Here is a 14,922-nt window from a genome sequence, read left to right as displayed (position 1 = left end):
TGACTAGAAGTGAGCATAATATCTTTAGCTTGGTGAAAGTGATGTTCACCTTCACCTTCACCTTCACCTTCCCAACAAAAGGATGAATAGGACAGGATTTTTTTATTCTAGTCTTTGCACAGCTTGGGATCTTGTAGATTAAGTATCGATTTTTTTATACTCTGGTATTTATGAAGCAGATTGCGGCTTTTCTTTATATATATAAACCTGGTTTATAAAAGAAGAATAATATATTTGGTTATAATTTTACAATGACAATAAATTAAATTCAATTTTTTTAAATAAATAAATATTTTTCTTTTATTATTAAAATTATTATATAAATTTAATTTTTATCTAATTATTATATAAATTTCAAAAATTACAAATTTACTTGTATTATTAAAAATAGTGGGAGATAGTTATACTATACGACAACTTAATTTAAAATTAAAGAAATATATAACTGAAAATATTAAATAAAATTTTAATATTTTTTATTGTCATCTGAAAATATTATGAAAAAAATGTGTGTAACTAAAAAAAGATAAAATACATTTTTTACATTTGTTTTTAACTTTAAATTAAACTACCGTAACAGAGATATTTCCGATATCGATGGAAAGATGGAATTGGGAATATTTTCCAATTTGATATAAAAGTACAACAAATCGAAATAGTGAAATACAACAAAACAATATCTTCACTTTCTTAATGCAGAAAAACCTTAAAACGACGACGTTAAAAACTACGATCCCAATCGGTCAATGGCGGCGCGAGCAACGGTGGAGGTAGGCTCGACCTTAAAAGCTTCCTCGAAAGCCGCTCTAGCTTCCGTTTTCATCTTCTTCGTTTCGTAACAATCTCCCAACAGACAAAACGCCCTGGCGTTATCCCCGAGTAATTCTACAGCCTTGGTCAAATCGTCGATCGCTGAGTCGACATGGCTGCCGCGCCGGTTCATGCTCATCTTCAACTCGGCTCGTTTAAACAGCGCGTCACCCCGTTCTTTATCAGTCAACGACTTGGAAGCAAGAGGAGAGAGAGTGATGTCCAGGGAGTCAAGGGCGGAGGACTTGAAGCCCCGGAGGTCAAGGGCGAGGGCTTTGAGGATGTAAGTAGCGGCGTCTTTCGGATCAAGAGAAATGGCTCTGTCGGCTTCGGATTCGGCTTTCTGAGCTAAAGAGGCGGTGGATGAACGGGACTCGGAGGATCTGGCGTGAGCTAGGAGCTGAGCTCCGAGGACGAAGTGGCGCTTAGCTTGGTAGTCAGCTCGATTCCTGTAACGAATTTTGGTGAAGATCTTTTGAGGAATATCGTGCATAGCGAGGAACATAAAGATCGCAACGAGAATTATAGCGGCTTGTAAAAGTAGATCCATCCACATCTTTAACGTAATCCCTTGAAAATTTTGAGGGAAGAAAGAACAATAGTATAAAGGGGAGGGTTTTTCCAGAGACGAGGATGGTGGTTGCAGTTATGATTGTTGAGAGATTGGCCTTCAGTTCGGTTTTAAAATTGAATGTTTTTTTTGGGTAAATTAATTATTTGATATTTTATTTATTTTTATATTTTTGTTTTGATCCCATAAAATCTTGCTTTAGCTTAAGAATTAAATACATATAAACAGATAACACATTCTAATTAACAAAGAAAGCGTATGAACAGTTGAAACTCTTCGTGCAAAAAGTATCAGAAGGAAAACCATTCTAGTGCTAAATCGATTATTCTTTGATGCTAGTGCTACTATAAAGACGAGCATATATGCTAATGGAAAAATGGTTTATATCAGATCTTAGTAACGTTACTCATTTTTTTAATAATAAGCCTTCAATTATGATATTGGCTTTATGAACTACAAATTATGTCGAGCCTTCAATTGTGGAATTGGTTTCTTTTTCGGATACCATCTGTTTTTTTTTTCTTTGATGTTTTCTATTATGGATTAATGTTTATAAGATTATTGTATATGATTGGGCCACCCTTGCTGGGTAAGACTTGTATGGGCATAGATTCTCTGAAGGGACGATTCCTTTAATTTTATATTTGGTGTTTTAGGTGAATATTTATTTAAATATTGAACCAATTGACACAAATTAACTTCACTCAGTGATTAAAAAAATCATTATTATTTTTAGAGATTATGGGTTTGAGCATCCACAACTGTAAATGTGATTAAACGTTAATTGTCATATGATTGGAGTATTTAGAGTAGATATTACTTTATAATTATATTAGCTAAATCCAGAATGAACAGAAATGTAAAATGCCTATACGATGGTAAATAAGAGCAAACATGATTCTAACCCAGGCATCCAAAGACCAATCACCAAAAAATAGAAGGGTAACCATCAAGCAGGTATACCTTCATGTTTCTCGAGCACAGTGATTTGCAACCATCTTTTGTTTGAAGATCAGCAACGAATCTGTCTTCATACACGCTTAAATGTTAGTCAAAATGCAGTTGCTTGTCATCCCTGTTCTGAAGTAAATTGGGGATATCTTTGCAGATCACATACTGTTTCCTCCATTCAAGGCCTTCTGACAATCCCTATCAGTTGATGAGAGACATTCTATTCATGAAAATCCTCATATGGTGAGGATCCACCGGAAGAGTCGGTTTCAAAGGAAATGATGTCCATCGGATCCATTGGAGATGATGGAAGTGATTCTCTCTGTTGAGAAGATGAACCTGAACCACAGAACAAAGTAAAGTCGGTCTAAATTAAATCCCTCAATACCTGATAGGGAAACCTCAAAAGTCGCACCAGTTTTCGAACAAAACAAAAATGAGGAATACCCTTTTCCTATTTTAGCTTCATTTTTCCGTAAGAAACACAAAAAAGGTAAGGAATATATTTAAAAGGGGCAGACACTCAATCCATACCTTTTTGTCCCCTTGGGCGGAATTTCTTTGCTTGCCGCCTAATAAGTCTCTTAGCTTTGGTTATGGTCAGCTGCCTGGCAAATGGAGAGAATTCTGCTTCACTTTCACTCAACTCTCCATGGAAATCATTATCTGCTTCACCTCTCATAGTCCGTAGCACAAATTGTTTGGCTTTACGCCGTTGAGTGTTGAAGAGGCCCCTGATGGAGGTAACAAATCCATCACCAGCTCCATCACTTGGACGCTTAAGAAATGTTATTGGATATGGACCAGGTTTCTCAACCTGGTCATTGTCACTGAGATTGAGGTCACTATCAGGAACAACAGCTCCACCTTGTGCCTTGTCTTTGAATTTCTTACCCTACCAAATAATTAATAGGAAAGTCAGCAGATCTGCATTCAGCCTTATAACTTCACATATAAATTAAGCTTCATCATACTTGCAAATGCAGTTATGAACTTCAAATTCTAAACTCTAACATTGTTTTCCATGCTGTCTTATTTTTACAATATTTTTCATGAAGCATTACAAATATCCAAGTCATAAGCCAGGCCAATAGGAGGGGACATGGAGACCAGTGCCCTTAAAGAAAGAAATTTCAGATTAGGGGGATTTGCAGGTAGCTTAAAATCAAATATCTCTTACCTGCATTCCAGTTACAGACTTTAGAACTCCCCATATAATATGCTTCTTAACTCGGGAGAACAGTCTTCTCCAAGTCCCAGTGAACTCCACACGATGAAAAGTATCCATCAGCAACTTGAGATCATTTACAACAAATCTGGACCCTTCATAAGTAACTAGTAGCTCAACCTAATTTACAACAGAAATATATGGCAATCAAAAACAAATAACAGAAATACAGAACACCAGATAAGTAATTAAAATAAACAAAACCAACCTGACTTATCTTGATGTTGTGAAATTCCATCATTTTCCTAGGCCTAGATTTTTTCTCTTCATTGGATTTTCCAACCTTCTTCTCTTCCTGAGATGGTCGACCAGACTTAAAAGGTCTCGTGTCTTTAATCTTATTTTTAGAGGATTCATCTTGTTGTTCAACAGAAACAAGTGCTCCACTTTTGGTAGAAGAAACGCTAGAAGAGTGAGCCTGTAGGACAAGCTCATTAGTCATTGGTTCTGCAACATTCTCTTCCCATGTTCGATCAAAAGAAGATGTTCTCCTCAACTCAGGGCCAGCACCAGAACCAGAAACAACATTTGATTTTGGGTCTTGCATTTTTGATGTCTGCATGTAGATTCCAAAAAGAGTTTTATGGAAATTAAAGCATAAAAATATAAAGATTCAAAGCCCCATGGAGGAATCTATGACATAAATAAATCACTAATGGTGCGTCGGAAAATGACTTCCTGAAAACGTTTTCCATATTTTCTGGTATTTGTTTCGAGAAAAATAACTTGGTGAATGGAAAACCACTTACTGGTCAAAGGAAAATAAGGTCATTTTTTTTGTAAATTGTCTTAGCTTTTAAAAAATGTAAGACAATTTCCGAGAACTGCCCTTACAAGTAACATGATTTTATATTATCAGAACATAACTTAAATCAAACTAAATATACATACATACATACATAGAGAGAGAAAGGTGAATTAAATATATTGTCCATTCAGGGGCATCCGACAAAATTAAAATATATTAAATGAAAAAATATTTTCAAATAGTAAGAAAATTTTAATATAAAATTATTTTAATGTTATAATTTTCAATATTATTAAGCATACTCATCTATATTTTAATAATATATTATGTTTTTATTTAATAATAACAAATAAACTATTAATATAATTAATGCTATTTATTATTTTAATAAAAATATTATTAAATATTATACTATTAATAATGAGTACTATTCTTTTTTTTTTGGTTCAGGGATATTATTCTTAACATTTTATTGAAAAATGTTTTATATAACTATTTCAATAATAGGTATATAGATTAGAATTTATATATATTTAACAAAAAATGTTTTGTAATAGAGAAATATTAACATTTTAATAGTGTATATTAATACAAATAATTATAATAATACTTTAAAAATATTATTATTAATTTTTTTAATAATGAATAATATTAATATTTTAATATTATTTCAAATCTTCATATTTTAATGTTTATGTTAATATTTTCATTTAAATTGAAAAAGGAAGAGAATTTCTTCAGAAAATAATAATAAAAAAGAGAGCAGTTTTCATTGAACTATACAAACATTGGAAAATCTCTACTTTTCTGGAAAAGATACATAAGGATGCTCACTTGGGCAGAAGCAGCAGGAGCAGACTGACTGGTAATGGATGTAGAATACACACTTGGTTTGGATGGTACCTCAGACTCTTTTGTTGAGTGGCTGCCTGATGCAGAAGCATCATGGTTTGAGGCACCCTTCTTTAGACGTCTTGCACCAGCTGTTGTGGAGATCCAAACTTCCTGCAATTCCAAAATTTCAATCATGAGGACATTCACCAATTGGACTACGAATTTGCTTCTGAACTCAAACATCTAAAGCCCAAAACAAACCTGCCGTCTTTGTGAATCTTGTTCTTCTTCTGGGAAGAAATACCCCCACATCATTCTGTACATTGTCTCTGTCAAATGAATCTTGAGGGGATATATCTCTACCTATAGAGTCAAGATATACCTAGTTAGCTTTTATAATGCTAGTTCATCAAAGTCACAAATGCTTCTGATATCTAATATAAAAGAAATGCTTATTTCTAATAAAAAATGTTTGCGAGTCTATACACGTGAGAGAACAAAATTACTATCTGAACTCTATGCTAAAGACTTCTAAACATATGTATCAGAAAAGCTGCCCCACAACCAATGTCCGACCAAAGCCATGATGCCATAATTGCCATTATGGCTCTTGCATTCACAACAAGAGACAACCATGTAAAAGACCCTAGCTTCTCAGTCATTAAACACTCAATCTCATTTGAAATACATGCTTAAGGAATCACAGGAGAGAGAGAGTTTTACCTGAAAAAGATCCAGAGAAGAGTTTCCATCTTTTGGAGCTCCCTGCTTTGCATCTACACGAAGCATGACTTTTCTGCAATGGGAAAAATTCATGTCATGAATTTCTAAAGAATTATCACAACATTAGCAGAGTTAAGTAATCCAAAATCTTAACACATATTTACAAATGAAAATATACCAGAGAAAATATTTCCTGATCCCCCACCCCCACAAAACCACACGAATAACCACAAGTATTGGCCTAAGTTGAGTTTGCCGGTTTATAAATATTTTTTTATTATAAAGAAGACCATCTTCCCAAAAGATCAAGTTTCTGATAACAGAAAGGTAACAAGTAAAGTTCGGTTGCAAAACCAGTCAACCATAAGATAGAAGTAAATATAGTAGTTTCTTTTGGCAGAGGACCATCAAATTGAGCATTAAGGAGGTTGAAATGAGGCACGTTGTCAATATAAGAGATAAAAAAGTCGCAATTTTAAATATTCACAGAAGTAGTTGCAACGCAGGTCTAATTAGATAAACACCATAAGCGAAAAAGTTAAGGAAAAACTATGTACTTTCCCCATTCTGGAGGAGGATTCCAAGCTGATAAAAGCATATCAGACTTGGCATTAGGCAGGCAGTTTCTCACAACAAAATACTTAGTTGTAAACTGAGCAACACCAATGTCTTTGTAATCACGGTCAAAATCATAGTTCTGCATGAAAGGAGAAATATAAACTTGTAAGATACGATCCTCAAAAGCAAACATTATTTAAGTGCAACAACTTATGGAATTTAAACCTAAACTAAACCATAGTTCAATAAAAAAATAAAAAATTCCAAATAATAACAATAACAATAATAAAAGCAAGGGACAGAAAAAACCAGTATTGATTCCTTGTAAGGTGCAAGCCGCATAAATAGCATATGCCAAGGGAAAACAAAGCACTAATTTCTAAGAGTAACAAATCAAAAACTTTATATTATGTTAAATATACAACTTTGGTTATACAAGTTAAAATGTTGAGTCCAATCATTTTCTAATATTCCAAATATAGGCACGATCAGACCTAATCCAAAGTCCTCATCAAACTCAAGCAATAAGTTGCCTTCACAGCCATCTTCAGCAAGATATAAGTGCATTCTGTCCTTTTTCTCATTCCTCTAAACGGCACATGTATTATCACACCAATCAAATAACATTAAAGCTGACAGAAATTAAAAAGAAGACGCTGATTTTCTAAATAGCGCTTTTTGCCTTTCAAGATCTCCACCTAGGTACAAAAAACCAAGTACACAATTCAAATAAAATAAACTTATTTAGGTTTGTTTTATCTATCTTTCTTGCTTTGCTTCACTGTTGTAAATGAGGTTTTCAATAACTTTTTTTGAAGATAAAATATACGAAAATATCTATGCATATTTTTTTCGATGAATTCGTTTTAATAAAACGGATTGATCAAATATATCTTCATCTTAACATTTTCCATATTTTAATGTCTAAAATATTTCATATAGATAGCTTATTTTGTTAGAAGTAATATTCATTTTTTTGTTTAGAGACACCTCACACGGAGAGGGTGTGATGAGCTGTTTATTTACTCCGTTACATTTGGGAGGGAGGGGGTTTTCTCTGTGCCTTTGTGCCTAAGCACATGTCTTGACTACACTGATTGATCCTGATCACTGTTCGTTCAGGGCAACAAATGTATTTGGAAATACAACCTCTATTAAGAGATAAAGGAAGATATAAATTGATAGTTCTTAGCATATTAATCTTCGGGAACTCACCATGTCATTTATCTCGGCCTCAGCAAATGATTTACCATCCACAAGCATGCTCCATACAACTTTGTTAATTTGCAAAGAAATATGCATTGCGTAGGATGGGCTTTTGTTCTTTTCTTTCTCCATTAGCCGTAGCTGAGCTGCTTTCTGCAAAGCAGCCCGTAAGGATACAGATGCAGCCTTCCTTAATTTTTTTGCATTGATAAGTTCTCTCTTTAGACCTTGCACCTACACATGTCAAGTTCATATTGCTTAAAAATCAGCTGGGCGCTAAATAATAGCAACCGATCCATATGGAATCATTGAATACAATTAGCCATACGGAACCTTAGAAGACATACACAACAAAATCTATGCCCAGACTGTAATACAAACCCATGAATAACAGATGTAATAAAACAAGCAGATAACAAGAGATGTAGTTATAAACAGAGAGCTCATGACATTTACAGCAATGGCAAAATGCCCTATCAAGGTGCACTCTTATCCCAATATTCAAAAGTTTTTAATGTCCAAAGTGCAGTTTTGAAATAAATGTCAGATGTTTAATGTTTGGAGGGGTCTGTTGCCTCCAAGAGTAGAGACTTTTCTTTGGCAAGTTATCTTAAAGAAGTTGGCAATGAAGACAGCTCTGGTTAAGAGAGGTGTTCAGGGCATAAATGATACTTTGTGTTCTTTTTGTAATCTAGAAGAAGAGTCTTCATCGCATTTATTTTTTTCCTGTTCGGTTGTTTGGCCAATTTGGATGAAATTCTTGGGCTATTGGAATTTTAAGTCTGTTTTTCATGCAGATGCTAAAAGATTCCTATTGGCTTGGAATGACTTGAAGACCAACTCTCTTATTTGGTCATTTATCCCTGGAGCTGTTTTATGGACAATTTGGAAGACCAGGAATTTTATAGTGTTTGAAGGAGGGAAGCTTGATCGAGCAGAGATTTTCTTTCTAGCAAGGTGCAGGCTTGCTTCATGGTTTCTAGCTAAGGAAACTCATATTACTATTTCCAAGGATGATCTTATTGCTGACCGTTCCTTAGTGGATTCCTACTCGTCCCATTCTAATCGGATTTCAACCGTGTTTCCTTGGTCCCCTCCTCCAAAAGGTTTTATTAAACTTAATGTGGATGCGGCTACTTCGAGTGATTGGAAGAGGAGTGGTTTAGGTGGTATTTTGAAAGACATGTCTGGTTCGATTCTTGGCTCCTTCAAAGAGCCTGCTGGTCCGGGGCCCCCAACTTTAATGGAATTGAAGGCTATCCTAAAGGGTTTAGATTTTTATGAATCTATTTGTCATAGGTTTAAAGATAGATTGATTATTGAGAGTGATAGTAAGGTGGCAGTTGGCTAGGTTAAGGATGTGGTCTCTTGTCCTGTTGTTTATGTTCAAATTGTTAAAGACATTATTCAAAAGCTTAGTGTTTATGAAGGTTTTATTAGTTGGGTTAGTAGGACAGCCAATATAGAGGCGGATGTCCTAGCTAAGGCTGGTATTGGTTAAATTATGTTTTGTTAAGGGCTGTTTCTTTCTGGTTTTGTATCTCTTGAGGGAGATTAGTTTGTATTACTTTGTTATATTTGAGTTTAATGAAATCCTAGGGCACTCTTTTCCTCCTTGTGCGGATTAAGGAGCTATTTTTAAGTTCCGTTAATCACGAAGGGGGTTTTATTGAGGCCTTCTATTCCTATCAAATAAATAAATAAATGTCAGATCGACTGAGAGAGAATGAGTGCGACTGGTAGAGAGAGAATTAGAGAAAATTTGAAAAAGTTCATTGCTTCCGTTTATTGCTTCCGGTGAGGAATGGACAATGTTCATTGATAACCTTAGTAAGAGGGTTTCAAGACGTGTGATATGGGACTTTTTTAGTCCATATGGTCAGATTTTAAGAATATTCATTCCAAGGTTTTTAGAGAAATCAAATTACAAGTCCTCGACGTTTGCTTTTGTCCAATTTGTTGATGAGGAAAGTAGGAAGAGAGCTATCCAGTATGTGAATGGGAAGTGGTTTGACGGGAGGAGAATATCTGTAGGGGTTGCTAAGTATCAAAAGGTAAATAGGAAGGAGGTTGGTGATGGGAAGAGTACGTTGATGATCAAGTCAAGAAAGCAGGATTCGGCTCAGAATGGGGTAAAGGCACAGTCGATGAAAAACTTCAGGGATGGTAGTCCGTATAAGGAAGTTGTGAAGTCTGATGTTATCAGGAGAAGCGAACAAGAGCCCGAGATTAATGTGGAGGGTGGGAAACGGAAAGCTACTAGTGTGAGGAACGTGTGGGAGATGGAAAGCTACTGGTGTGAGGAACGTGTGGGAGATGCATATTTCGACAAACGATTCGGAATGGGTTAAATGATCTTTAACAGGTATAATGAAATCATCTTATGAGTAAGAGTCGTTAAAAGAAGCTTGGGAGTCGGAGGGATTGAGAGTTCAGGTGTCGAGATGGGGATATGCTTGGAAGGCTGGCATCATCACATTTGCCTCGGTTGAAGAATTCTCTTATGTTTGGGAGAATAAGATGGAAGAGCTGTCCTCGTGTTTCGATTGGTTAGCTCCGATAGTAAATGAGAATGGAATACCTTTGTCGTTGTGCCAGATAGAATTGTGTGGTTTGCCTTTACTGTGCTGGAATGAGGCTTTCTTGGAGAAACTTACAGGGAAATGGGGAAGGTTCATTTGTTTCAAGGATGAATCAAAGTATAGATATGATCTCTCGTCTGCAAAGGTTTTGCTCAGGGTGGAGAGTCCATTCGACGTTCCTGAAACAGTTACTTTAGGCTCTTATGGTAGATCTTTCAAAGTTAAAATTTCCATGGGGTCTGTGTTGATTCAGCCGAAGGAGCCGGGGAGGAAGATGGATGAGAAAATTTCAAATAAGTTGAACAGTGATTACGTCTTATCTGAGGTAGGGGATGATTGTGTTCCTGCTATGGCAGTTGACAGAGAAGAGCCAGTAGAGTTTTCTAGGCATAAAGTTATCTCTTGGCTGAATAATGGCCATATCAGTGATATGAATGGAGTTAGTGGGGGACAAGTTGTATCAAGGAAGTCAAATGCAGAAACTTCTAATTGTGGGCTGTCAGGTTTTGTGGAAAGTAGGTCAATCCAAGTGGGAGGTCACGTGGGGCTAGATCTGAGAGAAATTATTTTACCAGTTGAAGATGCCAATTCTGATGACAACGAGGTTTCCTTAACCTTTACTAAGAAAATTAGTCCTTCTAGGCCTGCTTATAATATAAAATGGATTGGAGTTCATTCTACAGCCCAATTTCAGTTCAGCTAATCCTATGAATTCTGAAGAAGATGTTGAGCCTAGGCGAGTAACAATAATTTCAGGGGGGGATAGGGAACTGGCGCATGGTGAACAGAGTGTCGACGTGGTTGTAGAGCAGCAGGGTGGGCAGAGGAGTATACAAGAGGATCTTATTTTAGGTCCTAATAGGCAGAATAATTTTCGAAGGGATAGCGTATCAAGTGACCAAGAGGTTGATTCAAAGAAGAGGAAGGAGGTTTTGGAGGATTACCAGGGCAGTTTTAAGGAGGGTAGTGTTTCTAATTTGAGTGTCAGATAACGAATCTCGGTCTTAAGAGATGGAACCAGTTCAGGAATAATGGTGGATGACAGAAATTTAGTTAAGGAGAGCAGTTTGGATTCTTCAAAATTTTCTATTCAGGACATTTCTCGGGCAAAAAATTCAATGAACCGGAGAAGGTTAAGAATTGCACCATGTCACTCGGGTAGTGTGTGCTCGGAGGGTGAACTGGAGGTGAGCTTTTACGATAGAGTTTATAGGAGGGTGTTTAATAGTATGGTCAGGGAATCCTTGGAGCATGTCAGGGAGGTCTCTCAGCCTTCTCAAGAGTATGTTCAAGCCAGAGCCGCAGATGCAGCTATTAGGGAAGTTTGTGAAATGCTGGGAATTTCTTTTAAAGGGGGGTAATAGATTTTAGAAGAAGAGATTTTCAGGATGGAGATGTTAGGGTCTGGAAAGGGTTCATGATTATAGTTTGGGGAGCGATTTTAGTGTTGTATGATATTAAATCAAATGTCAAAAATAAAAATTATTACATGGAATATTAGGGGGCTTGGGAAAACAGAAAAAATCAGCGCAGTGTCAAGATTGGTTTATAGAGAAAAGCCGGTCATTTTGTTATTACAGGAAACAAAACTGAATGTTTGTCGAAGTGGATTAACGAGAAAGCTTGGGGGTAATCTGCTCAGAGGTAGTTGTGTTATTCCAGCTGATGGTTCTGCAGGTGGTTTGATGTGTTTGTGGAATGAGAACCTTTTTTAGGTCAGGGACCAGCATAACCACAGTAGGTTTATGGCACTATCAGGGAGGTTCAAGATGAGCAATTTTGAATGTGTCATTATTAATGTGTATGGTCCATCAGTAGAGGCTGAAAAAGAGGAATTTTTCAGGGATTTTTTGTGTTTTCTGCAAAGTTTGAATATGCCAGTTTGTATGGGGGGATTTCAATGCTTATTTGGTTCCCGAGGAGAAATGTGGATTTACACAAAATTGGCATTCTATGGATCTGTTTAGGTCTTTTATTCAGTTATATAATTTGATGGATCTACCGTTAGTAGGGGAGATTCACATGGTGTAACAATAGAGAGGCATCTACTTGGGTAAGGCTTGATAGATTTTTGATAAGTGGTTCATTTTTAAATCAATTCCCTAATGTGATCCAAAAAATGCTTCCCAAATCCTTATCGGATCACAATCCAGTTCTGCTTGTAGAAGAATGTAATAATTGGGGTCCTAAGCCATTTAGGTTTTACAATTACTTGCTTGAGGAAGATGGGTTTGCTGGGGTGGTGGAAAAATCAGTTTCAAATCAGAGGAAGGTTAATGGTGGTAGGGGTTTGTTTTCACTTCTTAGAGGAACTAAGCAGGTCATTAGGAATTGGCCAAGGAGTAATTACAAGGGACTCTCTGATGATATTTCAGAATTAGCACCATTTCATCATTAAAGGTAGCAGAGGACGTTATTTCAGACCCGGAACAGCTGAGAGGCTTTGTTTTTTATTATTTCAAAGATAGCTATAATTCGAAATCAACTTTAGAGGTGGATGAAATGGACTTGAATTTTGCTAAACTGACAGATGCGCAAAAAAATATTCTTGAAGTTAAATTCTCAGAACAGGAAGTGTAGGAGGCGGTTTTTCACTCGGATAGTGCCAAAGCACCGGGGCCAGATTGCTACACCATGGGTTTCTTTAAGAAATTATGGTCAACTTTGAAGCCACATATTATGAAATTTGTTGAATATTTTTATAACGGAAGGAATTGGGAGTATGGGGTCAATCATGCATTTCTAACGTTGATTCCTAAGATCAGAAATCCTGAAGGTATCGAAGATTATAGACCAATAAGCTTAGTCCGCAGCCTGTATAAAATAATTTCTAAAATCCTATCTACAAGGCTTGTGTCTGTTATTAAAGATTTAGTTAGTCCATCACAGTTTGCCTTCATTCTTGGAAGACAGCTGCTGGATTGTGCCTTTTTGGCTAATGAAGTTGTAGATTATTGGAGGAAAAAAGGGAGAAAAGGTGTTGTCTTCAAGGTGGATTTTCGAAGAGCTTATGATTCGGTGGAATGGTCGATCTTGTTGAGACTTCTGAGAACTATGGGTTTTGGTGATAGGTGGATTTCATGGATAGATTTGTGCATTTCCTCTGCCTCTATCACAGTTCTAGTCAATGGTTCTCCGACTAATGAATTCAAGTTGGGGAAAGGGTTGAGACAAGGTTATAGTTTGTCTCCTCTGTTGTTTAATATTGTTGGGGAACTATTGAATTTAATGTTGATTAAGGCTGCAGATTGTGCTCTGTTCGAAGGGTTCAGTGTTGGTAGGGAGGATAATTTGTTTCATTTGACGCACTTGCAGTTCGCAGATGACTTAATTCTATTCTGCAAAGACTCACCTACTTAGATTCCGAATATTAGGAGAGTATTGAGGATTTTCAGTTTAATGACAGGCCTATATCTCAATTTGTCCAAGAGTAAGTTGTTCGGTGTAAATTTCGATGATGATGTTCTAAAGGAATGGGCTCAAAGTGCAGGATGCGGTGTGGGGGCTTTTCCTATGACATACCTTGGGTTACCGATTGGAACTACCAGAAATTCAGAATTGTTGTGGGAACCAGTACTGCAGAAGTTCAGCAGCAAATTAGCAGGCTGGAAAGCTACTTCATTATCTATGGCAGGGAGATTAGTGTTGGTGAAGTCTGTTTTGTCGTCCTTGCCTACTTTTTATCTTTCGATTTTCAAAATTCCCTCAAAGATAAATCAGAAGTTGAATTCTTTGATGGCTAAATTTCTTTGGGGGATGGTCCTATGAATGGATTCATTGGGTAAATTGGAAAATGGTGTGTTAACTGTATGAGGAGGGTGGCTTGGGTGTTTTGGACTTGTCTTTGACCAATAGAGTGCTACTTGGGAAGTGGGTTTGGAAGTTTGCGAATGAAAAAGAGACATAGTGGAAGAAGATCTGTTACAAGCACAATATTAGTAACTTATCTCTATCAATTAATAAGGGTACAAATCCTCATGATTCATGGATATAGAGAGGAATTTGGAATAATTATGAGAAGAAGGATGATATCGGAAACTGTTTGAGGTCAAATTCATGGATTCAAGTGGGGAATGGTAGATCAATTGAATTCTGGAATGATGTTTGGGTGAATAATTTTACTTTAAAAGAACAATTCCCTAGGATTTATGCCTTATCGATTAATAAAAGGGGATTAGTTGTGGACTTTGGCTGTCATGAAAACAATTGTTAGGTTTGGAATATCCGATTAAGGAGGAATTTATGCGACTAGGAATTGGAGCAATGGATTTCTCTAATGACTTTGATTGATAATATTGTTTTGATTGATTCAGTTGATGATTTTCTATCTTGGTCAGGGAGTGGAGATGGTTTGTTCTCAGTGAAGGCGTGCAGATAAGCACTTACACAGTTCTAATGGGATTTTTCAGTGGAACAAATGGGTTTGGACGGGATTGGCTCCTCCGAAAGTAGAAACATTTTTATGGCAACTATCTCATCAAAAATTAGATGTTCGAGTGGAGTTGTAGAAAAGAGGCGTTATTATGGAAGATTTATTATGTCCTTTATGCAAAAGGAGGAAGAAATAATTCAACATCATTTCATTCGATGTCTTGTTGCTTGGGAGTTATGGAATAGGTTCATCATGATATGGGATGTGTCTACTGTTCTGCCCAAAGATCCTATGTCTTTACTCTGTTCCTGGTCTGTGTTAAAGGATTCTTCTTCTATT

The 14,922-nt window shown here is 36.3% G+C and overlaps 2 protein-coding genes across 2 annotated transcripts in view; both read right to left on the bottom strand.

The window, feature by feature from the left end:
• Positions 1-727: 727 nt before the first annotated feature.
• LOC120180284 lies at positions 728-1,366 on the bottom strand. Its single transcript, XM_039185640.1, has one exon. The coding sequence runs from the start codon at positions 1,364-1,366 to the stop codon at positions 728-730; it is 639 nt and encodes a 212-aa protein (XP_039041571.1).
• Positions 1,367-2,370: 1,004 nt separating this feature from the next.
• Positions 2,371-14,922, bottom strand: part of LOC120180149 (protein SABRE-like) — a 32,897-nt gene continuing 20,345 nt past the window's right edge. Inside the window, exons 16-24 of the mRNA XM_039185535.1 lie at positions 7,639-7,863; positions 6,423-6,562; positions 5,866-5,938; positions 5,404-5,505; positions 5,143-5,313; positions 3,769-4,116; positions 3,513-3,680; positions 2,867-3,227; positions 2,371-2,671 (exon numbers count right to left, since the gene is read on the bottom strand). Of these exons, the coding sequence (XP_039041466.1) occupies positions 2,553-2,671; positions 2,867-3,227; positions 3,513-3,680; positions 3,769-4,116; positions 5,143-5,313; positions 5,404-5,505; positions 5,866-5,938; positions 6,423-6,562; positions 7,639-7,863 (1,707 nt within the window). The 3' untranslated portion in view covers positions 2,371-2,552. The remainder of the gene's footprint in view (positions 2,672-2,866; positions 3,228-3,512; positions 3,681-3,768; positions 4,117-5,142; positions 5,314-5,403; positions 5,506-5,865; positions 5,939-6,422; positions 6,563-7,638; positions 7,864-14,922) is intronic.

This window comes from Hibiscus syriacus, unplaced genomic scaffold, assembly GCF_006381635.1.
Source record: "Hibiscus syriacus cultivar Baekdansim isolate YM2019G1 unplaced genomic scaffold, ASM638163v2 tig00112491_pilon, whole genome shotgun sequence".
Taxonomy (NCBI): Eukaryota; Viridiplantae; Streptophyta; class Magnoliopsida; order Malvales; family Malvaceae; genus Hibiscus; species Hibiscus syriacus.
Note: the sequence above shows the minus strand (reverse complement) of the source record. Positions and strands in the feature narration are given on the sequence as shown.

Coding starts and splice junctions, on each gene's coding strand:
- LOC120180284 (XM_039185640.1), bottom strand. CDS start 1,366: ATGTGGATGGATCTACTTTTACAAGCCGCTATAATTCTCGTTGCGATC.